This window comes from Kryptolebias marmoratus, linkage group LG12 (assembly GCF_001649575.2).
Source record: "Kryptolebias marmoratus isolate JLee-2015 linkage group LG12, ASM164957v2, whole genome shotgun sequence".
NCBI classification, from domain to species: domain Eukaryota; kingdom Metazoa; phylum Chordata; class Actinopteri; order Cyprinodontiformes; family Rivulidae; genus Kryptolebias; species Kryptolebias marmoratus.
The window spans coordinates 4284407-4311286 of record NC_051441.1 but is presented as its reverse complement, the minus strand read 5'-3'; the positions used below and the strand labels follow the sequence as shown (position 1 = coordinate 4311286).

Sequence of the window (26880 nt, the reverse complement as noted above, 5' to 3'; positions counted from 1 at the left end):
TTTTTAATAAAACTTAAAGGAAATAAATCACCAGATGTGCATCTAGAGCTTTGGGTTCAAGATGGCCGCCACAGCTAATTGTGGTTAGGTGGGTTTGAGTGGCGGCGGGTGACGTGCATTTCCTTCCAGAACAGGAAGTGAGAGCAGCAACTGCAGGCCAGGTCTTCATCCAGAACCGGTCCGGCCTGAGGTTCTGGCCCGCCGCGGGGACGACATGACAGCTCAAATCAAAACTTCTTTTTTTTTTTTATTATTTATTTTAACCAATGGTGACACACAGCTGTTAAAACTGGGGGGTTGTTTATGACCAAAAAAACCCCAAAAATAAACATTAAACGTCATCAGATTTACAACGTTTGAGTCTCTGATCAAACATGGAACAGTTTATGTCAACAGATACAAAGTTGATCTGAAAAAAAAAAAAAGACAAATTAAAACTTAAACACCTCTTTATGTTAAAAAAAATATTAAAGGTACTCGCTGCCAAGTCGCTGAATATTTCTCTTTTTTTAAAGGTGTTAGAACCAACAAACAGCTGGATTAGGTCTTTGTTTACATTGAGCGCAGACCCGCGTTTCAGAGTAAACTGAACCATTTGGTGTCTTTCAGGGTAAACTTTTATTTGTTTGTTTGCGTTCACACTTTGCAGGGAGTACCTTTAATTTCGACATATTTACAATCATTTTTAATTTTTTTTGTGTCTTTTTTTGTTTGGAACAGGTCAGATAGAAAATGAAACGTCAGGTTCTGCGGGACTTTGTGTCCAAAAGACAAAACTGATTACAGAAACTTTGACAAAAACCAAAACCAATCGCAGCAGCAGTCCCGGGTCTTTTTTTTTTTTTTACCTTCTCTAAAATGGCTCCCACGGCCCGGACCTTCAGGTGGCCGGGATCTGGGCCCGGTTCTGCAGGAGCAGCTCGGTGTTCTCGGCTCTCAGTCTCTCCAGCTCCAGCTCCATCTCCCGGATCCGGACCTGGGAGCCCTCCGGGGCGGCGCGCCTCAGCCGGTTGTTCTCCTCCTCCAGCCGGGACATGCACTTCTCCAGCTCCAGGTACTCCTGCACCAGCTCCTGCTTGGTCATGTTCTGCAGGCTCTCGACGTGGTACATCTCGTAAGTCTCGGAGAAGTCCCTCTGGAGGAACTCCCCGCCCGCGTTCCCGGGCCTCCCGATGCCGTCGCTGCCACCGCCGCTGCCGTCGTCCTCCTCGTCCTCTTCCTGGTCGAAGAGGTCCTCCTCGCTGCCGGTGTCCTCCGCGCGGCCGCCGGCCCCCAGGGACCGCCTGACCCCGGTCTCGGTGTTCAGGTCGGGCTCCTCCCGGTCGTGCTCGTCCATCAGGAATTGGGTGGTGTTGTAGGGCGCGACCGGGAGCCCCTTGGCGAACATCTCCTCTCTCATCCGGGAGGCCCTGGCGGTCTCCCGCTCCTCCAGGGCCTTCTTCTCCTCCCAGGAAAGTTTGTTGTACGGCTTCCAGCTGCGCTTCTTCTTGGAGGTCCTGCGCCGGTGCTTCTTCTTGCCCAGGCGCGCGTCCAAGCCGGTGTCGGAGTCGACGAGCAAGCCCTCCTCCTGGACCTGGACCGGGACCTGGTTGGAGAAAGCCCGGCGCAGCGCTCGGTCCCCCGGGGAGTCTCCGCTGGGCGTCTTGTGAGGCTGAGCCGCGTTTCCGGGGCACACCTCCCGCTGTCCGCCTCTGGTTTGCCACAACTTGTCGGCGCTGATATCCCCGCAGCTCTCCGCCCGCCGCCGGTGGTTCTGCTCCCTCTGGCGCCCCCTGTCGCCGTTCTGCGGTAAGCCGTGGCTGTTGGCCGGGAGATGCTCCGACGCGTCCCCGCGGCTCCCACCTGATGGGCTGCCCGGAGTTCCCAGGTGATGGGTCTGCTCCGCCGGCTCTGTCATTCTCGCGATCACTTCCGGTGCTTCCGACCTGTTAGCGCATCCTCCTCCTTACTTCATCGCCTCGACGCCGAACGTCAAAGTTCGCTTGAAAGAATAAAAAACTTATTCTTTTTTCTTTTTTGGTCCTTCCCTCTCCGACTTCCAGAGCAAAAATACGAAGTTTCAAAATGGAGTCAAAAGTTAACTTAAGAAAGGTAAACACTTGTTACTCCCTCCAAGGGTTTGTCGGAGCAACTGTCGCTAACTACCATTAACTGTTTCGATGCTGTCAGCGCTTAACGCTCTCTGGGAGACAGCGTTTCACCGCCACAACAGTGTCCAGTGTGCTGCTCAAGAAGAGGGAGCTCCTGCTTATATATGAGCTCCGCCTCCGACCGCGCGCATGCCTCTTCTTCTAACACCGGCTGCATTGTGGGATATGTGGTCCTCATTGCGTTCCAGCTAAAGGCTTAGGCCCCTACAGTAAACTACATAGTCCACAAGTCTAATTTGAATGACGTGCCTTTTACCCAATGAAAACGGAGGATTGTCCGCCCAGCAAACCCCGCCCTGCTCTTTCTCGATTGGCTGACGGGGTAACTTTGCTGTTGCTAAGCTTGAATTATTTTCTGATTGGACGGTAGGGCTATCAATCAGCAGAGCGTACCCTACACCGAAAAAAGCAGTCCCGGGCATTTTTTGTAGGCTGTACCATTTGCAATCGGAGGGGTGACGACTACAAAGAACGAAATATATTTGATTTAAAGACTCTTATGCGACATAGTATCAAATCAGCAATATACAATAATACATTTTAGTTTAAAAAATAAGATTTATGTTTTTGTTGAGACTACAAGGTCCACAGCAAATTTAATAACACAGTGAGAACCCCCTTTATTTAAAGCCAAATGAAACGTTCCCGCTACGGAATATAGTCCGTTTTCAATGTTCACTTTAGAAAATAGATATCCGCAAGTAGCTATCTAAATGTGCATATTTTTGAAGCGTTTGTGTATAAAAGCTGGCTTTCGGACGCCATTTTGAGTGAATAGATGTTTCCGTTTCGATGTTACACGCTGTGCGGAGTGATACGTCGAAGGGCAGGGGCTAGGGGGTAAGAAATGTGAAAGCAGCATAAACAAACGACATTTATTGTGCAGCTGCCGCAGCGAACAAAACCCCGAACCCGTCGTTGTCAAAAGGGTGGGTCAGGCGATCTCACACTTGCTCAATAACGCTTTTATCAACGGACGGAGTGGTGTAGATCATCTCTTGGGTGTTTTGTTTTATTTAGTTTCTTCGCAGCCCCATCACGCAGTGTCTACACGATTTGCTTCGAGTGTAGTCAGCTAACGTTAGCCGAGCGTTAACGTTGGTAGTTAGCGAACGAGCGCTACGTTTTACGTTTTTGTCGCTCCCAAACTAAACACTGCAAAGATTTTTTTTTCCACTTTGAGTGAAGTCATATGCACTATATTAAATTAAAAAACAAAAAAAGACAACCCTTAAAAAGCTTAGGCATGAAAATGTTGCACAGGAAATGGTTCCTAACTGACGAAGAAACGTCGCATTGAACACGAAGCTAAGCTAACAACTAGCTCGCGCTTCGGTGCTTCGTTGTAACACAAATATAACTGCTTTGGCTATTAAATTTTAAAAGAAAAATGTTTAATCTCCACGAGGCTGTCTTTATAGCTCAATCTTACCACATAATATTTATTACAGCACTCATAAACAAATAGGCGGAATTTAGCTCAATGCTAAGTAGGCCAACGTGTTCTCGGCGGGCTCCGCTTAATTCCTGGTTTATGACTTCATTGCGGTTTTCCTGTGACTGTGTTAGTCTTATTAAAGCGTTTATGTTTTTAAAAAAAAACGTATAAGAGCGGACCGAACCCAAAGCAGTAACATCGCATCAACTCACTGAATTTCAGTTTTTGTTTTTATTATTTTTTTAGTCACACGACCAACTTGCATGGTTTCAGGAAGTAGTCCGAGCCCGAGCGTCCAAGGAAGGCACCCATAAATCTTTGCTTTAGTTGACATATAGTTGTTTTTTTTTAAAAAAAAAAAACCTTCATTCTGTTGTTTTACTTGTTTTTTTGCCCATTTTTTCGTTTTTATCTGTTTGATTTTAAACTGCACACAAAAGGAGTTCAGTAAACCAGATAAAAACAATCAAGAGTTTGATTATTTTGATATTTTTATTGATTTTTTTAACCTTTTTCCCCCTACACACACAACCTTGCAGGTAGCTATGGAGTTGGCAGGTAAACTACTTATGTTAAAGCTGCATGCTCATGCACACACACACTGATAGTTCCTTAGCAGTTTTCATGAAGTAGTTTTTTTATATTTTTAGTGCAGAAATGGGTTATTAATAGGTCATTTATTTGTAGTGAATGGCTCTAACTGTGAATGTAAACAGCAGGAATCTACTAACAGCACAGCCCAACTATTTGCACTGACAGCAGCAGGGCCCGGTTTCACCTCTGGCAAATAAGTAAGCCGAAGCGGGAATCCTTGGAGAAGGAGGCGATTTGCTCCAGTTAATGGAAAACCTGACGACCCGGCGAAGGGCTGCAGATACACTATCGCTCCTGCACAGATCGCAGCCCGGGGAGGATTAGCAGGCATGACTTAATCTCTGGCTCTGTCTGACATGGTTGCTGCTGCCGCCGCTGCTGAGGGAAGATGGAAACAGTCTCAACTCTGAGAGATGTTACATGAAAACCTGCTTTTTTCCCCCCCTGCTCAGGTGTTTTCTCTGCATTCATTAGGAGTTAAATCCTCACTCCTCGCATCTGAGCTCTGAGCAGGAGGGGTAAACAAATCATCCTCCATCTGCAAAAGATGAAATGAGAGGAGATGAGATGGTTTTCCTGAACTGTTTTTGTTTTTTTTTTAAATCTAGTAATTCACGCAAACGGACAGCAGGGGGCGCCTGAGCTCCATTTACTGACAAACTGGATTTTATTAGTTTAAAACTTTTAAAGGAGAACATATTAATGATAATATCCTTATTTTTAAATCTTAAACAATCCCTCCTTTAGGCACAGATAAGGTTAGGAGCACAGATTTGTTTAAATCATAACAAATAAACACAAATGTGTTAATTTATTGAGATTTGACTGAAATAACTGTTCCTGAATCACGTTTCAGGTGAAAAATGAAGCTTTAATTGGTAATTTATTTGCTTTTTTTAAATAAAAAGAAAGAGTTGTTAACTTATGAGCCTCCACCGAAGAGAGGAAGGCATTGCTCGTTTGCTGTGTTAGCAAAATATCTCATGAACCACTGGAGGGGATTTTAATGGAAGCTTTAGGAAGGGATCAGCTTCTGGAGTTAGGCCGGTCCAAGATGGCCGCCACAGCCAGCTGACATCAGCAGGTACAGATATTAGGATGAAGCTCGGGGTGGTAGTAGCTGAGCATCGTCCTGAAGCGGCAGCAGGTTGCGGTGATGGGCTGTAGACGAGCCGCGGCGGGCGATATGCATCCCTCCCTCCCTAAGGGAATGCCGGGTCTTTATGTGAAACTTTGTGTCCCTCTTTGATGCGGCTCCTGTTAGTTGGAGGAGGAGGAGGAGGAGGAGGAGGAGCGGCTCGGAGCGCGCAGCCCGGGCGGAGGAGGGACTTGTCCACATGTGGACATGGGACTTGTCCTCTAAGCTGCGTGTCTCCGAGCCCCGGGGAGGGGGGGTCTGTCTTCTGGTGTCCGGCTCGAAGACATCCAGGCAGAAGCTCGTGAGTTCCTTAAAGTTTTAAGAATAAAAAATCAAAATAAAATCAAATGTCGGGCAGCTCCAGCAGCAAGCCGGCGGGCTCCAGCTCCGCGGAGCGGCGGGGGACAGCAGCTGAGGAGGCGGGAGATCCTGTCAGGAGGCTCGGTGAGTTCTCAGAGTTTGTGTCTCTTTCTGTCAGCTTCTCTGTTCTGCTGTTTCCTGGAGGAGTGCGTGTCGCCCGCCGCTCCAGGTGCCACAGCTTACATCACCTGACCCTGGACTCTCAGCTGCTTCCAGGGGTCAGTTTGACTAAATCCTGTTTCTGTGCCCGCTGAGGTTGATTAGCTGAGGCGGCCATCTTGAATTGACCCCCAGAAGCCAATCAGCTGCAGCTGTCAAACCTGCGGTCGCATACTGAGAGTTTCAGTGACGTCACTGCGGTGATTCACGAGATATTTTGCTAACAGTCAGAGTCAGAAGCCTCTCAGGTCAGATCTAAATAAAACAAACTGACAGGAAATCAGACAGCTGAGGTTTAGTCAGCATGTGGGCGAGATCTCAGCCTGATTTCAGTTCAATTTTTAGCCTGATTTTAAGGTGATTTTTAGTTCAATTTCAGGGTGTTTTTAATCTGATTTCAGGGTGTTTACAGAGTATTTTTTAGAGTGTTTTCAGCCTGATTTTAGTGTGATTTCAGCCTGTTTTCAGGGTGTTTATTAGTGTTTTCATACTGGTTTTAGCCTGATTTCAGTCTGATTTTAGTGTGTTTTCAGCCTGATTTCAGGGTGTTTTTAGCCTGTTTTTATGGTGTTTTCAGTTCAATTTCAGGATGTTTTTTACTTGATTTTCAGCCTGTTTCCAGGGTGTTAACAGAGTATTATCAGGGTGTTTTTAATCTGATTTTAGGGTGTTTTCAGTGTCATTTTCAGCCTGTTTTCAGGATGTCTTCAGGGTGTTCTTCAGCATGATTTTAGGGTGATATTTCAGGGTGTTTTTTAGCATTTCCGTGGTCGGGAGCAGCTGACCTGCAGTCTTGCCTCACGACCCTAAAAATAGCGCCTGCTGGAGTCGAGACTCAGGAAGCGTGGGGCGGCTGTTTGCCACCTGACCCGGTTCTGCTCCGGTTCAGCTGTCCTTTAACTCAGCAGGTTCACAATCTGGACAAATTACCGAAATATTAAAATACTCTGGGTTCAACATGGCCGCCACAGCCAACTCAAACATGGCCGACAGCTTCAAACTCAACCTGAAATTCAGTGTCTTAGAAGCTGAAACTGAGTCAGATCTGTCCGCCTGTTAGCAAAATATCTCAGAACATAATCGCCAGATGAACCTTTGCAGCCAACAACATTCAAGATGGCCGCCTTGGCCAACACTAAAGTGGCTAAGACAGAGCTAGAATCGGACGTGGTAGTAGCTGAGAGTCGCTCTGAGGCAGACATGTTGGTTTTCTCCACTCGGGGATAATCGTTCAGGAGTTTCTGCTCGTCTTCGTCCGTAAATTTATCAACATTTGTGACCTTAAAGCGACAACAGGTTGGTCGTTTTTTCAAAATAAAACAAAAATGAATATCTACAAGGTTTCTGAGGGACCAGAGCAGGTCATAACTATGATACTTCCACCTCCGTGTCCCGGGAATGATCAGAAAGTTGCTTGCAGACGATCGGAAAACGTTGCCGCGGTTGGAGCTTGAAGACGGCGTTTCGTGAGAGAAAATCTCTGAGATCTGATCTGACGTCAGAGTTTTTTGCTCCTTTCTGTCGCTGTCAGGATTGTGGATGACGGAGACGAACCCAAATTGCAGACTTTAATGAAACACTAATTTATTAAACAAAGAAACAAACGAAAACAAAAGCTGACGAGGCAGCAAACAAACAAAAACTAAATTCAAAAGCATAACCAAAACAGGAACTTAGAAAACAGGAAACCTGGAGCGAGGCAGCAACAAACAAACATCAAACAATAGACAAACCTTAGACAATGGACCAGCGGAGTGTGGAAGGCAATGACCGGGTTTTAAAGACTGAGGATAATTAGGTAAATGGAGACAGGTGACGTGATTACAAAGTGGGGACAGGTGTAGGTGTGGCCAGGAGATAAAGAGAGACTGAGGAGGAGCAAATGAAACATGAAACAAGAGACAAGACAGAAACCAAGCAAACCAACAAACTAAATAAAAACAAAAACCATAACACAGAAAAAACCCAAATCACCACAGTCGCTTTTTAAAAGATTTATTCCTTCACCGATCTGAGCGCTTTAACTGTGTTTTGTCACTTTTACGATCCAGAAAACCCAAACTTCTCTTCTTCACGTTTAAACCTGTTTTAAACTTTAAATTCTCTCTTCTTGATTCACAGATTTCAGATTTTAGTCCTCTGCACACCTGAAGAATGAACCAGATAAAATCATATTTAATTTCATTTCGTCGCCTTGACTTCTGATCAAATATTGACCCGTTTTAATTAAATGCTGGAAACACAAAACAAATATTTAAGCTGGGATCTGTTCAGGTGACGGTTTTGTTTTACTTTTTATGGAGCAGATAAACAACGTTTTGGTTCTTAGGAAGGAAAAGTTTGACCGAAACGCTGCATCAGGTGAGATTTCACATTTCAAATAAACAAACAGATCAAACAAAGCTGCCAAGTTTCCATCGATCCAGATCGTCTGTTTGGTTTGTTTCCCTGGAATCTGAGCCTCGTGTTCAGACAGGCAGAGAAATCGGTTCCTCCCCACGGCGGAGTGACCTTTGACCCGCCGGGCTCCGGGGTCGTCCCTGAACGATCCGTCTAAATGTGGCCAAGAATCTGCGCTCGCCGGCTCGTGTGACGGAGACAGAAACCTGAACCTGCGTCGGCCCGGAGGAGCCGATAATCTCAGCAGCCGAAGAAGCAGCTGATGTGACTCTGATTCGGCTGTTTGTGTTTGGAGCGGCTGCTTGTTTAGTCAACATGGCTGCTCTCAGAAAGCAGTCATTATTCCGGTCCGTTCACGTTGCGCCTTCATTCAACAAGTCTAAACAAGCGTTGGACGGATCGCCGACTCACTAGTCGGGAGTTTTCGGTGATCGCTGTTCAGCGACACGTAGGACGGCGTCTGTTTCCATAACGCCGCCGCCGCGGACCGTCCTGGTTGTTTCTCTGCTCCGACGCACCTGATCCAAGTCACTGAGTGATTAAAGGGTCTCTGCAGAACTGGAGGACCTGCTTATTTATTCCCATTTGGAGACGGGATAACGCTCATCTGGACACCTCATGTGTTGGGGATGATCCCTACTGATTTCAAGGTCACAGGGTCATAGGTCACGGTCACAAGTGAGCCTTTGGTGAAAACCTTGTTTGTCCTGTAAGTCTGCAACCGTGTGACGTAGGGATGTCAAACTGCATATCTGGACACCTCTCGTGTTGGGGATGATCCCCAGTGATTTCAAGGTCACGGGGTCAAAGGTCAAGGTCACAGGTGAGCCCTTTGTGTGCTCTAACTCTTCAGCCATGTAACATAGGAACGTCCAACCCTTTTCCTCTACATCGTGTCTGCAGACGGGAGTATTAAGTATCGTTTGTGGTAAAACAGAGCTTTACATCGTCACTCTTTGCTTCCATTACCTCCCTTTACGTTCTTTGAATGCTCTCAATAGCGTTCATTTTAAAGAAAACCAAACCCGAGGAACGTGTTTTTCAGGTTTCTATTTCGGGATATTGGTTGTGAATGTTGATCTCGGTAGAATGCTTCGAAGACTGGGGAACATGAATGGCACAGGCAAGTTTTTGTTGTTGTTTTGTTTTTATTTCTTTTAAACCAGAGCTCATCAGCATGGTTACCGGCCAGTCGGCGCGCGGGAATTCGACCAGCTGATTTAGTGGGCGCCAAACGAATCTTCTGCTGCCGGGGGGTGAGAAGAAAGCAGCTCTTGCCCGCCGCTCCACTTGCACAACTTTTAGACTTTCAGAGGACTGCGGTGCATTAAAAGATGCACGTAGAGAAGAGATAACGCGTCTGAGGCAGATCTACGAGTCGACGGAGCCAGTTCAGGCTGTTCGGGCAGCTCGGCGTGGTCAGTGACCTGCAGTTAATCAGGTCCTTGTGCTGCTTGTGGGAATGCCTTGCACGTGGTAACAGCTTGGAAAAACAGGGGTTGTTGTGGACTGGGGGTCCGGCAGGAGGAGACGGAGGGGGGGGTCTTTGTGTTCGGTGCTTTTCGAGGGGAGGGGAGCTGTTTGGCACCGACGGAGGCTGTGATTTAAAGGGGAAGAGAAAGAGAGCTGGAACCTGGCAGGAACTAAACGGTAACTCGATGGGTGAGAGCCGAGCTGAAAGGCTCGAGGCGTGGCTGAAAGGCCAATAAAAGTTGCCCTGGAAAGAGTTTTTAAGGAACCAGATTCCTAACTACACTTTTACATGCTAGCATTATAAATACGTTTAAAAACAAACCCATTTGTTACGCAGAACCACCTGAAGCGTGAGCTGTTTCTCCAGATTCAGCTCCTCTCCTCAGGACTGACTCCCACTCCGATATTTAAACCTCTGGAATGTGATTTGGAAATCCTGTGTAAACACGGCTTCCAATGTGGATCTGGCTGTCAGAAAACATGAACTTTGAACCAGATTCGCAACAGATGACTCCGTCAAGAGTTTTCACTTTATTCCAGTTTCATCCGACAGGCCGTCTGTTTACGTTAACTCAAAACTCTAAATCTTCACAATCATTTCTTTAACCTCTGCTTCAGTCTTTTATTATTAATCCATCTGAACCACATCATGTAAAATGCAGCCTTTTGCTCTGATTCTCCTCCGAGGCAGAAATAAATTTACAGATTATCGCGCCCGAGTTGAACCCCTCAGACGAGCGTCCCGTCACTTTTTTCTCTCACGCAGCTCGTTTTATCTTTTTCTTTTTCTTAATTTCATGCTGGAAAATTACTGTTATTGCAAAAAAGTCCCTTCTGAAAACCCTCCCATTCCTGCACGGGTCCACGGCGCGGGTTATTTCCTCCCAGGTTTGTGTATAAAACACGTCGGGAAGTTTAAGGTGTCAGCAGAGGAGCGATGAATGCAGTCAGGAGTTTAGTCCTGTCTCAGAGGGAGCCACTTTCAAAGCAGAACTCCTCAGAAAAGGTTGTAAAGTTTGGTGAAATGTCACTTAAACAGAAGGAGGGGTGCGGCGAGCGCTGCAGCACCCCCCCCTTGATGGCCACCAGAGGACATCCGTGTCTAAACGCACGCTTTAAGGAGTTAAAGGTAGTCAAACTGTGAAATCAGACGTAAAGAAGTCGCAGCTTCCATCAGTGTTTCAGACACGCGGTTCTGAAATGCAGGTACGCGCCAAACGTAAACAAAGCGCTCAACAAATCTGAGCATAAATTCGTACCGCTGTGTCAGATTTTCCCCCGATCCCTATTGATTTCAGGGTCAAAGGTCAAGGTCACAGGCATTACTGGTGTGAAACCCTTTTTTGTACTCACATTCTGCAACCGTTTATTGTAGAAAATTCAAACAGCATAACTGGACATTTCATGGGTCAAGGATAATCTCTATTGATTTCAAGGTCACAGGGTCAAAGGTCAAGGTCACAGGCAACTGCACATCTGTTGTGAGAACCTTTTCCGTGCTCAAACTCTGCAACCATTCAACATAAAAATGTCAAACTGCACAGTTGGACACCTCATGGGTTGAAGATGATCCCTATTGATTTCAAAGTCACAGGGTCAAAGGTCAAGGTCACAAGCAACTCTGGTGTGAAACCCTTTTTTTGTACTCGCATTCTGCAACCGTTTAATGTAGAAACGTCAAACAGCATAACTGGACATTTTATGGGTCGAGGATGATCTCTATTGATTTCAAGGTCACAGGGTCAAAGGTCACAGGTGACCATCATGTGAAAACCTTGTCTGTACTCCAGCTTCACATCCAAATAACATAAATGTCAACCTTTTGTTGCCCGGATCGTGCCTCCTGAGGAGTGTTCTGTACGGTTGGTGGTCCTCTTGGTAGATTTATTTACTTGAACTTTATGTTTTTCACATATTTCTGTTCTCACTTATCGACTCCTTCCACACGTAACCATTTGTTGTTCTTGTTCTTTATTTTGCGCCGCCTGTGCGTCTCCAGGGCTCCTGGACAACGAGGACGTCCACGCGATGATGCGGGGCTCCAGCATGCTGAAGGTCCGCTCCTCTAGGTGGCAGCGGAGCCGAAGTCTGCGGCTGCTGGACGACGGACTCACCGTGTGGTGCGAGACGACCAAGAGGTCCCGAAAGGCCAAGTCACAGCAGACGTGTAGGTTGGCCTGAAACTGGGTGGAGGGCAAACAAACCTTCGGAAGGCGGGGCGCCGATGTGAACAATGAAACAACAGGAATAGGAAGTTATTTCTAAGAAAACAAGGAGGAAAAAAAAGGAGCTCTGATTGGAGGAGATAAGAACTGTTAGAAATGTTAGATTAGATGAAAGCACATTAAGTTACGAGGGGAACAATCGTGGGTTTCGTCTATGAATTCGTGCTTTAACCAGTTCTGCTGCAGCAGCAGGTGACTGAAACCAGAAACCTGTGGGTCAAATCACAGCCAGCTTCTCCATCTCCTCGTCGCACAGATTATTTTTACCTTAAATATACGAACACAAACGCCTGAAGGAGGTAAAGGTTTTACTGTGACCTCACAGTTTAGTTTGTTTCTTCCTCATAACGTAATTCATTGCACAGCAGCTTCGGGTGGAAAGGTGTGTAGTTTACTGCCGACGCTCCGTGGGACGTTCAGGGTGGGGAGATCTGTGGGTCAGCAGGCGGTGAAGGCCGTCTTGATTGTTTGTGCCGAAGCTAAAAATAGACGCGTTGAAGTTGCAACACTCCCTGCAACGATGACAACAATCCGAACAGGTCCAAGGTAACCACAGGCAGGAACCAATCTGGATTTCTCTGCTCTGAGCCGCTCCGGGTCCACCCTTTCACACTTGGAAACACACAAGCGTGTCACTTCTGCCGCGTCTCTGGGATAACCGCGGAGCAGGAATGTAGAGTGATGCTGAGGAGGTGGGCAGCAGAAGCTTTTGTGGCCTTCGGCTGCAGAATGAAGCTATTGTCGGGGCAGACGCCGTGCTGGAGACGAGCTCATGTCCAAAATTAAACGAGAATAACTCTGAGTGGCGCTGAGAGACTTGGCTTAGATTTGCCAAACAGGCTGAAGCTAAAAGCTGCAGCAGATCCGAGTTTTTAAAGGAACCGGAGAGATCCCAGTCTTCTCCTCATCGATGTGCCTGAGAGAACGCTTCAGTGCCCCGTGTTGTGGTTCATGAGATATTTTGCTAACAGACAGACGGAGATAAAACCAACAGTTAATGGAAAAGTTTAAAGCCTTGTGTTGGAGACGATGCTCAGCTACTACCACTCCACCTTTTAGCCTAAAATCTGAAAAAATACAAGCATGACTGATTCCCACCGCCTGTTTTAGGTAGCGTCTGTCTGTCTGTTCGACTGTCTGTCTGTCTGTCTGTCTGTCTGTCTCTCTGTCCATCTGTCCATCTGTCTGTCTGTCTCTCTGTCTCTCTGTCTCTCTGTCCGTCTGTCCATCTGTCCATCTGTCTGTCCGTCTGTCTGTCTGTCTCTCTGTCTTTCTGTCTCTGTGTCTGTCTGTCTGTCCATCTTTCTGTCTGTCTATCTCTGTCCATCTGTCCGTCAGTCCATCTGTCTGTCTGTCTGTCTGTCTGTCTGTTCGATTGTCCATCTGTCCACCTGTCTGTCTGTCCATCTGTCCGTCTGTCTGTCTCTCTGTCTCTCTGTCTCTCTGTCTATCTCTCTGACTGTCTCTTTGTCTGTCTGTCTCTGTCTGATTGTCAGTTGGACACCTCTTAGGTCAAGGGTGATCTCTGTTGATTTCAAGGTGACGGGGTCAAAGGTCATCACAGCTGACCCTAGTGCTCTAACTCTGCAGCAGTGTGATGTAGGAATGTCCAACTGCACAGCTGGACACCTCAGGGGTCAAAGATGATACCTGTTGATTTCAAGGCTCGTGGGGTCAAAGGTTAAAGGTCACAGGTGACCCCTTTGTTAAAAACTCGTCTCTGCTCCTACATGTGACCCTTTATTTTCCTCCACTGAGGAGGTTCTGTTTCCCTCAGCAAAGATCAGGTAAAAACTAACGAGCAGATTTGGAGGAAACGTTCAGGAGATGTTTTTTAGGAGTTCTTCTGGTTCACTTTGATCTTTTCGTTGTCCGCTGTCTCCTCACACCTTCAGCCGCTCTGTCTCCTCCCCCCTCCCAGTTGGCGTCACAGAGGTGGAGTGCGTTCGTGAAGGCTGCCAGTCTGACGCGCTGAGGCGGCTCTCCGGGTCCATGCCGGAGAACCAGTGCTTCACTGTGGTCTTCAAGGGAACCAGGAAGAGTCTGGACCTGCGGTGCCCCTGCCCGGACGAGGCCCGGCGCTGGGTGCGAGGGCTCCGCCTCCTGAAGGACCGCGTCCAGAACATGACGCAGAAGGAGAAACTGGACCAATATCCTGCTGGGATAAATCTCCAATAATGTAGTGTGGCTGAGGCAGCATATAGTCCCTGTCCGGAGCAGAGCTGTAATGAGTACACAGAAAAAACACCGTCTAAAAATAGTCCATCTATCACCGTTAATTACCGTCTTTCACAGCCAGAGGAAAGAGGGAGCGTAGGTATCAGGTGTGGGAGCGTTCCTGCTGCTCCGTTTATTTCCTCCTCATGTAGTCGCAGCTGTAAAACAAATCTCCACAGGAATAAACCAAGGGAGCTACCAAATCCAGCAATTAGTCAGTGACATGACACGTCAGGAAGAGCGCTTCAGGTAAAGCTCTTCCTGACGTGAGCAGCTGATATCTTACCTGCTGTAGATAGCGCTTGACCAAACCGACGAGCTAACGGCTAGCCCGAGTGAAGCCAAGAACTGTCAGCTACAGCTAGCTGCCGCTGCCATTACTTCCACGTACAAATAACCGTCGAGTTCGACGTGAATGATTGAGTAACGTTAAACCGACGGCGTTGAGTTGCTTCAATGTGGCAGACTAGCCGTTAGCTCATCAGTCTGGTCAGAAACTGAGGTTTAAAGAGTCATCTACAGCAGGTAAGACACTGATAACCCTGCTTCGAAGGATCTGAACAACACGTCCAAATGCTGCCTTGGTGGTTTGACTGGAAATCTTTGTTGTTGTTGTTGTTCCTTAACTCCCTACAATTGGATTCGAGGCTACCTGAAGCGTGCGGACGAGAACCAGGACGGGAACATGACGTACGACGAGGTCAAACGGCTGCTGCAGATGATCAACGTCGACCTGAGTGAGCACTACGCTCGCGCTTTATTCAAGGTGGGAATCACGCCAGCTCTCAGGGTCTACATGTCCTCTTTAATGTATGTTTTTTTTTATCTACTGCTGCAGAGTTTGTGCTGTTTTAGCCGTTCGTAAATCAAAACGTTCAGCTCATTCAGGTTGTTGGTCCTGCAGTTTTGGCTTTTTAAAACTTTTATAGTTTTCAAAATATTCAGCTTTTTTTAACAAATAATAAGGCTAAATATTTCCCCCAAAAGAGATACATTCAGATCTCTTCGGTTCTTTCAAGAACATTGTTTTTTTAATGTTGTCTTTTTATGCTCTTTTTAGCTCTTAACTAGCACTTTGTTACACTTAGCTCTTAGCTAGCCTTTTGATACTTTTAGCTTTTAGCTAGCAGCACCTCTCTAATTTTATCTCCTTTTTATCTCACCAAAAAAACATTATTTATCTGTCATTTATGTCTTTACTGAGGAGGATCATCGCCTGTCCCTCAGATTTCTGCTGTTAGCTTGGAGTTAGCTTCATGTTAGTTTTATGTTAGCTTCATGTTAGCTTAAAATTACCATCATTTTAGCTCCGTGTTAGCTTCCTGTTAGCTTCATGATAGATTAATGTTAGCTTCCTGTTAGTTTCATGTTAGCTTCATGTTAGCTTCCTGTTAGCTTCATGCTCCCCCTCTGTGCAGTCTCCAACATTCACCTCCTTAAACATCTTTGTAAAGTGTTTCCAGCTGAGTTATTATGACGTTTTACCAGCAGGAAACGTGAAACTCTCCCCAAACCAGACCCTCCTGAATCCGAGGTTTGCCTGTTTCCCTCGCCGTTTGCTCACTCGTCTTCTCCCCTTCTAATCCCAGCGGTGTGACCGATCAGGCGACGGCCGCCTGGATCACGCGGAGATCGAGGCGTTCTGCAGGGAGCTGCTGCGGCGGCCCGAGCTGGACGCCGTGTTCAGACACTACTCCGGCAACGGAAGCAGGCTTTCCACGGCGGAGCTGCGCGACTTCCTGGGAGACCAAGGAGAAGACGCCTCGCTGAAACATGCTCAGAGTCTGATCCTCGCCTACGAGCCGAATGACTCCGGTAGGTCCTGAAACCAGCTGTTAAAGGGATCAAAGATCCCCGATCACGATTGATTTCAAGGGGACGGGGTCAAAGGTCATCACAGTAGACCTAGTGCTTTAACTCTGCAGCAGAGTAATGTAGGGATGTCAAACTGCACAGCTGGACACCTCAGGGGTCATAGGTGATGCCTGTTGATTTCAAGGTTCATAGGGTCAAAGGTCACAGGTGACCCCTTTGTTTGTTGAGTACTTCTACTTATTTCTGCATCAAGTCAGGAAATGGTTCAGACGGTTTCTGTTTGTTAAGATCAACATCTGGTGCAGATGTTTTAAACTATTTGCAGAAAGATAACAGCCTGATGTCGCTCACTGCAGCTCAGAAGAACCAGTTCATGACTCCGAGCGGCTTCATCGCCTACATGCTGTCCTGGGAGACGGACGTCTTTAACCCCGACCACGCCAGAGTCCACCAGGACATGAGCCGCCCCTTGGCCCACTACTTCATCTCCTCGTCACACAACACCTACCTCGCCAAGGACCAGGTGACCGGCGCCAGCGGCACCGAGCCGTACGTCAGGTAGGCAAGGCCCTGTTCACACCTGGCGCCCCGTAGCAGTCATGACTGAGAGCGTTCACACCTGGCACCTAAACATTCACCCCAATGTTATTTTAACTTTAACCCCATTTCGGAGCCATTTGAATCACATTTCTGGGAGAAATATAAAACGATGATTGGTGAAGATTTTTCTCGGCTCGAGACGGATTCTGTTCAGACGACCAAACGTATGTCTTGATCTGAGGAAGACAGCCTTAATGCAGTCAGATAAGGAAGTATCTCACTGGGCTGCGACTAATTAGGCATTTTATCACGATTTGAGTCGCCAGCTAGCCTCCAGCGGCCGCAGCCCGGGGAGATGAGGTCCATCCTGAAGCCGAGGATGGACCTAAACGCCAGCTCTGCTCATTTTTAATCAGAGCTTCGTCCAGAAGTTGGCGCGCAGCCTGTGAATGTTTGTGTCGCCGTCAGGGCTCTGATTCAGGGCTGCCGCTGCGTGGAGCTGGACTGCTGGGACGGGGATAAAGGCGAGCCTGTCATCTACCACGGCCACACCCTCACCTCCAAAGTTCCTTTCAGAGAAGTCATCGAAACCATCTCGCAGTACGGCTTTAAGGTATGAGTCACGGCCCATTGCTTACTTCCTGTTGCTGCACACTTTGCAGGTTTGACTTCAGCTCTTAGTTCCCTTGTCTTGGTCCGCAGGCGTCCCCGTACCCCCTGATCCTGTCCTTGGAGAACCACTGCTCCGTGGAGCAGCAGGCTGTCATGGCCAAACACCTCCGCACCATCCTGGGCAGGAAGCTGCTCACCAAACCTCTGGCTGACCTGCCGCTGAGAGACCTGCCGTCTCCTGAAGTACTCACACACACTCAAACGCAGCCGGGTCCTCCGGTTTTCCAATCGGGGGCCCCCCCATAGAAAAAGGGCCCATGCTTTTCAACGGCGGCACCTTTTACCATCCACAGACCCACAAAATACACATCAAAACTAGCAGCTTGGCCGTGAGACACGCACCGTTGGCTTTGTTGTCGTTTCGAGTTACCATGGCGATGGAATTCACCCATAGGATTGCATGGAGAACGCTTCGAATCCAATCAAAACAGGGAGGTCTTTGAGAACCATTGGACGGAAATCATTGAAACGCTCACAAAGTAATCACTGGAGACTCCTCTAGGGCTGACTAGTTATTTTGGTCCACCTGATTCAAAATGGCCACCATGGCTAACTTGGCAAACACAAAGTTGGCTATAATTCAGTCATTTTTGCAGATATTGTGCTGCAATTTGCTGTGGAAGTAGCTGAATGTAACCTCCTACTATACCCCCTAGTGCTAAAGGTTTGCTAAGCTCTATGTTTAAAATTAAAAATGGCTGCCTTAGCTAACACAAAAATGGCTATAACTCTGTCAGTTTTAGAGCTATTGTGCTAGAATTTGGCATGGTAGTAGCTGAGAGTAACCTGTTACTATTCTCCTGGTGTGAAGACTTTTATAAGCTGTTTATTCAGAATCAAAATGGCCACCACAGCTAACACAAAACGGCTCTTATTCAGTCAGTATTAGAGATTTTGAGCTGTAGTTTGCTGTCATAGTAGCTGAAAGTAACCTCCTACTATACCCTTAGTGCTAAAGGTTTGCTAAGCTCTGTTTAAAATTTAAAATGGCTGCCATAGCTAACATAGAAATGGTCATAATTCAGCCATTTTTAGCGATATTGAGCCACAATTTGGCATAGAAGTAGCTGAGAGTAACCTCCTACTATACTCCTGGTGCTAACACTTTGTGAAGCTCTTTATTCAAAATCAAAATGGCCACCACTGCTAACACAAAATGGCTTTTAGTCAGTCAGTTTCAGAGATTTTGAGCTGTAGTTTGCTGTGGTAGTAGCTGATGGTGATCTCCAACACGTGATTTGTAGTTAAAGCTCCACAAACCTTTCCCACAGGAGCTGAAGTGGCGTATTCTGGTGAAGGGGAAGAAGGAGACTCCCCACCTCGATCAGCTGAGCAAGAATGAAAGCTTCGCCAGCTTCTCCTCGACCACCGATGAGGAACCGGCAGGCGGCAACAGGAACGCGCCCAAGAACGACCCCGCAAAGGTCAGTTCGGGAGGAGCAGAGTCTGAGAAGCATTTACAGATACCAGCCTGTTTTCCTCTCGTTCGTCTGTCCTCAGGTCTGCTCTAAACTCAGCCCCGAGCTGTCCGAGCTGGTCGTGTACTGCAGGAGCGCCGCGTTCCGAGGCTTCGAAAACGCGTCCAAAATCCCTCCAAACGAAATGTCTTCCTTCTCCGAGAACGAGGCGCTCAAACTCATCAAAGACTCGGGTACGACGAGAGGGAAAAATGGTCGCGTCTCAACAGGCTTCGAGTCTTTTTGTGCAGCTCGATCTGCTGAATAATCAGCCTCCAGCGCATCATGGCATGCTGTTTTGTTTTTCATTTGCAGGGAAGCTTTTTGCACGACACAACAGCAGGCAGCTGAGCCGGATCTACCCCTCCGGCCAGCGCCTGCAATCTTCCAACTATGATCCTCAGGAAATGTGGAACTGCGGCTGCCAGATGGGTCGGTACTCAGAGCTGAAGTCGTTGCTTTTTAGATTTATTTGAACAGAAAATTGGACACTTGGTGCTGAGAGTGCTTCATTTTTGTCCGAACTCTCGTGTTTGTGCTGAATCTTTTTTTGTTTCTCTGACTCCACTTCCCTCTCTGCTGTTCAGTGGCTCTGAACTTCCAGACGCCCGGGGAGCAGATGGATCTGAACCAGGGCCGCTTCCTCCCGAACGGGCGCTGCGGATACGTTCTCAAGCCGGACTTCCTGTGCAGCCCGACGTCTGACTTTGACCCCGAGAATACGGGCGGAGGCCCCGGTCACACCCCCACCCAGCTGACTATACGAGTGAGCTGCAAACTGTACAGAGAACTGTGACTATTAGCAGGAAATCCTCTGATTCCTGAGAAGAAAACCTTTTATTTTTCAACAATGTGTTCAGGAGACGTTCCTCGGCCCGCTAAAGCCTTTTCAGTGCATTTGTCGCTCTGCTGACGCATTTCTAATCCAAGTTTAATTCGTCGAACTGGTCGTTTTTGTTTTGCAGATCATTTCTGCGCAGCAGCTGCCGAAGATCAACACGGAGAAAGCCAGCTCCATCGTGGATCCTCAGGTGTCGGTGGAGATTCACGGCGTGGCCATCGACAACGCAAAGAAGAAAACCCACCGCATCGACAACAACGGTGAATTAAAATTCAGGAAGTGATGGAGCTAAAATGAATTCACTTCCTGCAGCCGAACAACAGCCGACATTTTAGATAGAAGCTAAATCTGAGTCCTTAGAGTTAAGGTAAAAAGAGCTGAACATAAGCTAAAAGATGCAGAACAGTAGATAAAAGCTAAAAGCTACAGAACGGTAGCTAGAAGCTAAAAGCTGCAGAACAGTAGCTAGAAGCTAAAAGCTGCAGAACGGTGGCTAGAAGCTAAAAGCTGCAGAACAGTAGATAGAAGCTAATAGCTACAGAACGGTAGCTAGAAGCTAAAAGCTGCAGATTGGTAGCTAGAAGTTAAAAGCTGCAGAACGGTAGATAGAAGCTAAAAGCTACGGAACGGTAGATAGAAGCTAAAAGCTGCAGAACGGTGGCTAGAAGCTAAAAGCTGCAGAACGGTAGCTAGAAGCTAAAAGCTGCAGAACGGTAGATAGAAGCTAATAGCTACAGAACGGTAGCTAGAAGCTAAAAGCTGCAGAACGGTAACAAAAATTATTACAGCTGTCTGTAAACCTAAAAACAAATTCTGAAGGCGAAATATACAAGGGTAATAAACAGATCCTAAAATTAAAGTTAGCAAAACTGCATCTAAATGTAGCTAAACAATAGCTACAAGCTAAAAGAAGGCTACAAAGACAAAAACAACAAATATGCTGAGGTAGATTTCAAAGGGAACCGTAGAGATTTTCATGTGTTTCTGTAAATAAAGTTAAATATTTTAAAAAGTCAAAGCAGACCAGCTTAAACAGTTAAAACGGCACCAAGGGTGCAGAAGCGGCTCGACTGCAGGAAGCAGGAAAACAACAAACACTTTGAAACCTGTTTCAGCGGTTTGTCTTCATGCCCAGCTTCTGTGAGGCTTACAGCTCGTGTGCGCCCCCTGCAGGTTTTAACCCTCGGTGGGACTGCACCCTGAGCTTCCAGCTGCAGGTTCCTGAGCTGGCTCTGCTGCGCTTCGTGGTGGAGGACCACGACCACGCCGCCAAAAACGACTTTGTGGGGCAGTACACGCTGCCCTTCACGAGCCTCCGCACAGGTGTGTCCCTTAGGACGGCTGTCAGCAGCTACCAGTCCCTGTCTTCACCCCCCCTGCCATTTTTTTTTTATATATATATATTTTTTATTCAAGAAAGTACAAAGGAAGGTACATACAAATACAGTAACTTGAATTTACTTTTTCTTTTAACAACCGAACCCCACCCACATACATCAAAAAAAAAAAAAAAAAAAAACAGACTATGGGGGAATTACATGTCAACAATTCAACAATTAGACATCATCAATTATATACATATACACACATAAACATATACAGTATATATATATATGCATACACACACACATATCTTAGGGCTCTACAGGCTTATGGAAGGGACTCTAGATTTTTAAAGTACTCCATCATAGGGTCCCACACCCTGTGGAATTGTCTTAATGAGCCTCTAATAAAGTATTTAATTTTCTCTAATTTCAAGAGAAACATTAAATCAGTGAGCCAAACCGAGACTTTAGGTGGTTCAGAGGACCCCCCTGCCATTTTTAACTCATCTTGTCCCCTCTCAGGTTATCGACACGTCCACCTGCTGAAGGCGGACGGGTCCAGTCTGTCCCCGGCGACGCTCTTCGTCCACGTCAAAGTGACCCGCAGAGGAGTTCCTGTCAAAACGGTGTCGGAGCGTATGGCCATGGCCAAAGGCAAAATCCGAACCGCATCTGAACCGAATCGGAAGGTGAATTTTTAATAACCGGGGGCTTTGGAGGGACGCGAGAGGACTCCATCCTCCGTCCCAGCCAAGACCTCAAGTGGTCCAATTTTACTCAACCAGCAGAGTTTCTGCTGACGGAACCCTGAAGACTGAAGCTCACGGAGCACCATCACAGGACACTCATGTTTTTTATGTTAACTCTTAGATTTAACTTTTTTTTAACATATTTTATAAACTGAAAAGATGAGAGTAGCGTTAAAAACAATCCTGTTGTTTCAGACATTTCTTTTTCCTGCGCTGCGCTGGGAAATATTTGCATTAATGTTTTGTCTGGTTGTATCTTTCACAAGAAAAGAAAACGTCTTAGAGTTGATTCAGCCGGTCTTAATTCACACTTAAGACATTTTAGCACTTTTGTCTTCAAAGCAAATGACTGCAAGATACCTTAACTTTCAAATATCCGTAGTATTTAGGATGAACCTGACTGTATTTAACTGTTTTTAACTTGTCATACGAACTTCGTCTGCCTCACTGAACACCACTGAGCACCGCCGGGTTCTGCAAGCTCCTCTAAAAACGGCGATACTCTGCAGTTTTTTATGTGCTTCGGGCAGGTTTTCCTGTAATGTGATAAGCAATGTGAGACTTTGCTTTGTTAAAAGAAAAAATGCTGCTTTTATAAAGAATTATTAACACCACAGGGTACGATGTGCTTACTTGATTTGACTGGATGTGTGTTAAAAAAAAACAGGACAACAAGCCAGAGTTTGGGACTGAGATCGTCTTTTTAATGAGTTTTGGTCAAACCTTGATAAAAAAAACAACCATCACACTTAAGGTGACTGACTCTCAGCTACTACCACTTTCAACGTCAGCTCAATATGTGTGAAAAATTGTGAAGAGCAACACCCTGCACTGCCATAAATATTATAAAACAGCCAAGCTTTAAACCCAGCTCTGTTATTAATGCTAAATAAAGAGTTTACACATGTTTATAGCTCTTCATAATACAGGTTAAAACTCATTTCTATCCTTGTTGTTCAATTCATATGATAATAATATTTAAATATTATATACAACATTGCTATTTCAGTTTAAAATATCCCCACCCTAACAGATTTTAAGTTGTCATTAGTAAATATTAGTATTTATTTAGTCACTGCAGTGAAAACAGGAGGATCTGTGCAACAGGTGTTGTGGTGAATTGTGTGACCCGTGCAGAAAGGGGTGGAGTCACTTAGACGGGGACACCGAATTGAGCGCAACACCCACCCGCGAAAGCGACAGGGTTTTAGACCGTTCAGAAACGGCAGAAGTCACGCGGGCGGCTGCGTTTTTTGTCGCATTTATAGAACCCACGAGCCTTTAGAGGCTTTTGTCGTGATTGTTAAACAAAGGCTAACAAAGATCCAGAGCGCTGTTTTTTTTTTGTTTATTGTAAACACGAGGACGCCTCCTCTGGTCGCTTCCACCTCCTCCGGGCCAATAAGCGTCCCGGGCAGAGGCTTTAAAGGCGTCGACGGGCACGGAGCTCCCCTCCTCACTTCCCGGTGAAAATGGCGGATGAGAATGAGACAGCACCGATGCCGGAGAAAGAAGACGCAGAGGACCACGGACACTGTAGCGACTGCGAAAATGAAGAGCACCACTTTGACGACGGGTGAGAGCGTGTTCACGCGCGTACGGCGGCGTAAAATGGTTCCCGCTGCTTAAACGGTTTAATAAAACGGACGCTAACCGAAGAGTCCTCGAGCAGGCGAGGATAGACACCTATCTAGACGGTGTCCGGCCCACTTTGCTTTCTTCCTATTGGCTGGCGTTAGTGTCTCTTCTCCAGTTCTTTAATCCGATTGGCCGAGACGCTGTTCCATCAACTGCGTGGGCGGGTTCTAGCCTAGAAACCCTTTAGCTAAAGCAAGGCGTTGTATGGGCTAGGAGAAATTACCCAACTGTGATTTAAAATAAGATTTTTTAACTGAATGCATCACGTTCTAATAGTTGTGGGACTTATGTAAAACAATCATTGAAATCGACAGTGTGGCAAAATGAATAAAAATGCCGCAGCTCTGTGACTTTAACCGATCGGCTCCAGTTGACATGTAGCGTGTGAGTTAGCTTGAATGCTTACGGAGCTGTCAACCCCCCTTTTGTCCGACATGAAATCAAAACTGAAACGAGCACCAGATGCGTTTTGTCACACGTTTAGCTCAACATTAATGTGTAACTGATCCCCTTCTTGGATTCAAAACGGCGTCCTGAGCTTTGAATCCCAACATTTAATCACAAGAAAATAAAATAAACGAGATGGCTGTAGAATTAGCTTTAGCATTAGCATTAGCATAAGCTAGCTCCAAGGAGCTCTTCAACAAAAATAGGCTTTAAATGAAACCCTGGCTGCTTGGCATCTGCTTTCCTAAGTGTTTAATGATGCTGTGGCACCTAAGGAAGGAGCCTAAACGTGTTAATATTTCCCTATGCTGCTTGTCCAAGCAAATGAGGAGATAAAAAGTTGAAGAAATCAGCTGTTCAGTCTGTCAGAGCCAGCTTGTGAGTCTGAAGTTGTTGCCTGTGTGAGGTCAAGGATCACAGGGCCTCAAGTGGAATCTGTCCGTCTTGCTTGGTTCATTTGCAGGGCTTTAACGCAGCAACGGTGGCCCACCTCTTTCAGGCACTAATGTGTGTAATTTCAGTCAAGCAAACCTTTTATTTTTCCCCCCACAGCGCCTCAGCCCCAACGCAGAAACGACGACCCATTCTGGCTGCTCCCGCTGAAACAGAAGCCCGGAGAACAAACTTATTGAATGCTTTGTTGTCCCGGTCACTGACTGACTGACCCCTGTACATGCGTGTGTACGCACGCGTAGACGCCACACGCTACTCTTCCTGAGGTCATGTGATCCGCCATCTGCACAGGCGTTTTACGGACAGGACTCTAATAAGATTATCCTCCGTAAGCATGGGACAGATGAGTGGCTCCTCAGGCCTGAACGCACCAAAAACCAACCATTACAGGCCTTTACGCAAGGAGGTTCTTGGACATGTAGACATGTAACATGTAGACACACACTGACCCCGTTTCTGCGCTTTTATCTGCCATATTCTTGGAACTTTGCTGGTTTCTGTGTAGCTGCTCCTTCATCGCTCACTGAGGAGTCACAAAACGCCAAGCTGCGGGTCTTGAAATGAAATAACATTTCAAAGCAACTCCTACTAGCATATTTCCACTACAAAAATGAACAAAACAGTCATGAATGGGGGGAAAGTACTATAACATGAGTTTAGGCTATTTGTGTATTCACTATGCCCTCATTTATTTAGATTTTTAGCAGTGTATGTGTAATTCAAACAAGGATTTTTGGGGTCACAAGTTTGGGAACCACTGGTCTGGAGCTACATATGGTGCTGACCATTCAAACAAGCAGTTCATAATCCGTCCAGTTTGAAGAATTAACAGATTTAAAGCTGAAATGATTAGACTATAAACTTTTTTGTAGTTTGTAGCCCCAGATGTGTGATTGGTTTAGTAAACTACAGGACTAGATCACATCTGGGCTGGCGTTATTTGTCATTCGTGTTTTTTTTTTTTTGTTCAGCTTATCAAGAGAAAGGGAGTTAAGTCTTTCTGTCCTGTGTCTTCCAGTGATCGGGGTCTGGGTGACGACACTGGTGCCAAGAAGAAGAAGAAAAAGCAGAAAAAGAAGAAGAAATCTGCCGCCATGGAAGCAGCTCAGGACCCTCTTGCCAAGGCACGAATTTTTAACACCGATGTTCTCGTTAAAAGTCAGAACAGACAGAACTCGGGGCGGTCTGGGATGGATCTAGTGTTTAGATTTTCCCTGACGTTATTTTTTTTTATGTTTCTGAACAGGTGAACTCTTTACCAGCTGATAAGCTCCAGGAGATCCAAAAAGCCATCGAACTGTTTTCTGTCGGCCAAGGTCCAGCCAAAACCATGGAGGAGGCGAGCCGGAGGAGTTATCAGTTCTGGGACACGCAACCTGTTCCCAAGCTAGGTGAGATTTGACTTCTCTAATAAAAGAAAAACAAACCTCACTGACAGGCGTCACGTGCTTCATGTCTACGTTTTCCTTCAGGGGAGACGGTAACGTCGCACGGATCCATCGAACCCGACAAAGACAACATCCGGGAGGAGCCCTACAGCCTCCCTCAGGGCTTCAGCTGGGACACCCTGGACCTGGGGAGCCCCGCCGTGGTAAGAGAGGGTTTGTCTTAAACTGTAGAAGCTGCTTTAAATCTGCAGAAACCTTCACATGATTGACGTACGTCCCGACACCCTGGATGATCTCCGGCTGGCCTTTACAAACAAGTCGATGAAAACCAGCATTTTATTCGTGGAGTTTTAAGTCACAACGTAGACGACTTAAAAGCATGAAGAAAAAAATTGGCTGAAAGTTTGCCTGGTTGGTTTTGGTTCCAGGATCAAACTGAACATAAATGCATCAAAAAGGAACCTAAATGTTCTTATTTTCTGTAAAAGAAAAGTAGCAGACTACAGGAAGTGTCTCATATTTCAGGAGAGAATCAGGCAGACATTTTTTATTTGACTGCTGCAATTCATCCGAACAGGAAATGAAAGTAAAAGCCTGCAAATATTTTCTAAATTACACCCTACTGCCAAAAGTATTCACTCGCCTCCCTTCACACACATATGAACTTCATTGACATCCCATTTTTATTCCATGAGGTTTAATCTGATGTTGGCCCAGCCTTTGCAGCTATAACAGCTTCAACTCTTCTGGGAAGGTTTTCCACAGGTTTAGGAGTGTTTATGGGAATTCTTGACCATTCTTCCAGAAGCTCATTAGTGAGGACAGAAGCCTCACAGTCTCCGCTCTAATTCTCTGTCGGGTTGAGGTCAGGACTCTGTGCAGGCCGGTCAAGTTCTTCCACACCAAACTCATCCATGTCTCTGTGGACCTTGCTTTGTGCTGTGGTGCTCAGTCATGTTGGAACAGGAAGGGGCCATCCCCAAACGGTTCCCACAAAGTTGGGAGGATGAAATTGTTCAAAATGTCTGAAACATTAGGAGTTCCTTTCACTGAAACTAAGAACTAAAAAACAGCCCCACACCATGATCCTCCCTCCACCAAACTTTACACTCGGCACAACGCAGTCAGACAAGAACCGTTCTCCTGGCAACCTCCAAACCCAGACTCGTCCATCAGGGTGATCCGTCCCTCCAGAGGACACGTCTCCACTGCTCTAGAGTCCAGTGGCGGCGTGCTTCACTCCACAGCATCCGACTCTTTGCTCCTGGTGATGGAAGGCTTGGATGCAGCTGCTCGGCCGTGGAAACCCTCCATGAAGCTCTCTGCGCTCTGATCCTGAGCTGATCTGAAGTCTGGAGGTCTGTAGCTGCTGACCTCTGTGCTCCTCAGCATCCTCTGAGC

At 46.6% G+C, this 26880-nt stretch overlaps 3 protein-coding genes across 5 annotated transcripts in view; 2 read left to right on the top strand and 1 right to left on the bottom strand.

Moving 5' to 3' along the window:
- Positions 1–234: 234 nt before the first annotated feature.
- On the bottom strand, positions 235–2219 carry hexim1 (HEXIM P-TEFb complex subunit 1). Its single transcript, XM_025006623.2, has 2 exons — positions 849–2219; positions 235–409 (listed from the first exon to the last, which is right to left on the bottom strand). The coding sequence occupies exon 1, from the start codon at positions 1895–1897 to the stop codon at positions 881–883; it is 1017 nt and encodes a 338-aa protein (XP_024862391.1). The 5' UTR covers positions 1898–2219; the 3' UTR covers positions 235–409; positions 849–880.
- A 3262-nt stretch (positions 2220–5481) lies between these two features.
- On the top strand, positions 5482–22167 carry plcd3a (phospholipase C, delta 3a). 3 transcript variants are annotated; one of them, XM_017419477.3, is made up of 15 exons: positions 5482–5764; positions 11712–11879; positions 13859–14087; positions 14791–14920; positions 15744–15969; positions 16326–16527; positions 16978–17122; positions 17212–17364; positions 18453–18605; positions 18682–18832; positions 18954–19070; positions 19226–19404; positions 19604–19739; positions 20653–20802; positions 21327–22167. In XM_017419477.3, the coding sequence occupies exons 1-15, from the start codon at positions 5668–5670 to the stop codon at positions 21503–21505; spliced, it is 2415 nt and encodes an 804-aa protein (XP_017274966.1). In that variant the 5' UTR covers positions 5482–5667; the 3' UTR covers positions 21506–22167. The 3 variants fall into 3 exon arrangements, with proteins under 3 accessions (XP_017274966.1, XP_017274967.1, XP_024862422.1); XM_017419478.3 differs by lacking the exon at positions 5482–5764 and adding an exon at positions 8542–9062; XM_025006654.2 differs by lacking the exon at positions 5482–5764 and adding an exon at positions 9249–9362.
- A 674-nt stretch (positions 22168–22841) lies between these two features.
- Positions 22842–26880, top strand: part of nmt1a (N-myristoyltransferase 1a) — a 7181-nt gene continuing 3142 nt past the window's right edge. The window contains exons 1-4 of the mRNA XM_017419321.3: positions 22842–23129; positions 25110–25215; positions 25338–25482; positions 25564–25682. Coding sequence (XP_017274810.1) covers positions 23026–23129; positions 25110–25215; positions 25338–25482; positions 25564–25682 — 474 coding nt within the window. The 5' untranslated portion in view covers positions 22842–23025. The remainder of the gene's footprint in view (positions 23130–25109; positions 25216–25337; positions 25483–25563; positions 25683–26880) is intronic.

What these genes read in the sequence shown, in the direction of transcription:
- hexim1 (XM_025006623.2), bottom strand. Translation starts at nt 1,897, where the DNA reads ATGACAGAGCCGGCGGAGCAGACCCATCACCTGGGAACTCCGGGCAGC.
- plcd3a (XM_017419477.3), top strand. Translation starts at nt 5,668, where the DNA reads ATGTCGGGCAGCTCCAGCAGCAAGCCGGCGGGCTCCAGCTCCGCGGAG. An exon ending in AGATCCTGTCAGGAGGCTCG is followed by an intron (nt 5,765 to 11,711) that starts GTGAGTTCTCAG and finishes GTGCGTCTCCAG; the next exon opens with GGCTCCTGGACAACGAGGAC. An exon ending in CTTCACGAGCCTCCGCACAG is followed by an intron (nt 20,803 to 21,326) that starts GTGTGTCCCTTA and finishes GTCCCCTCTCAG; the next exon opens with GTTATCGACACGTCCACCTG.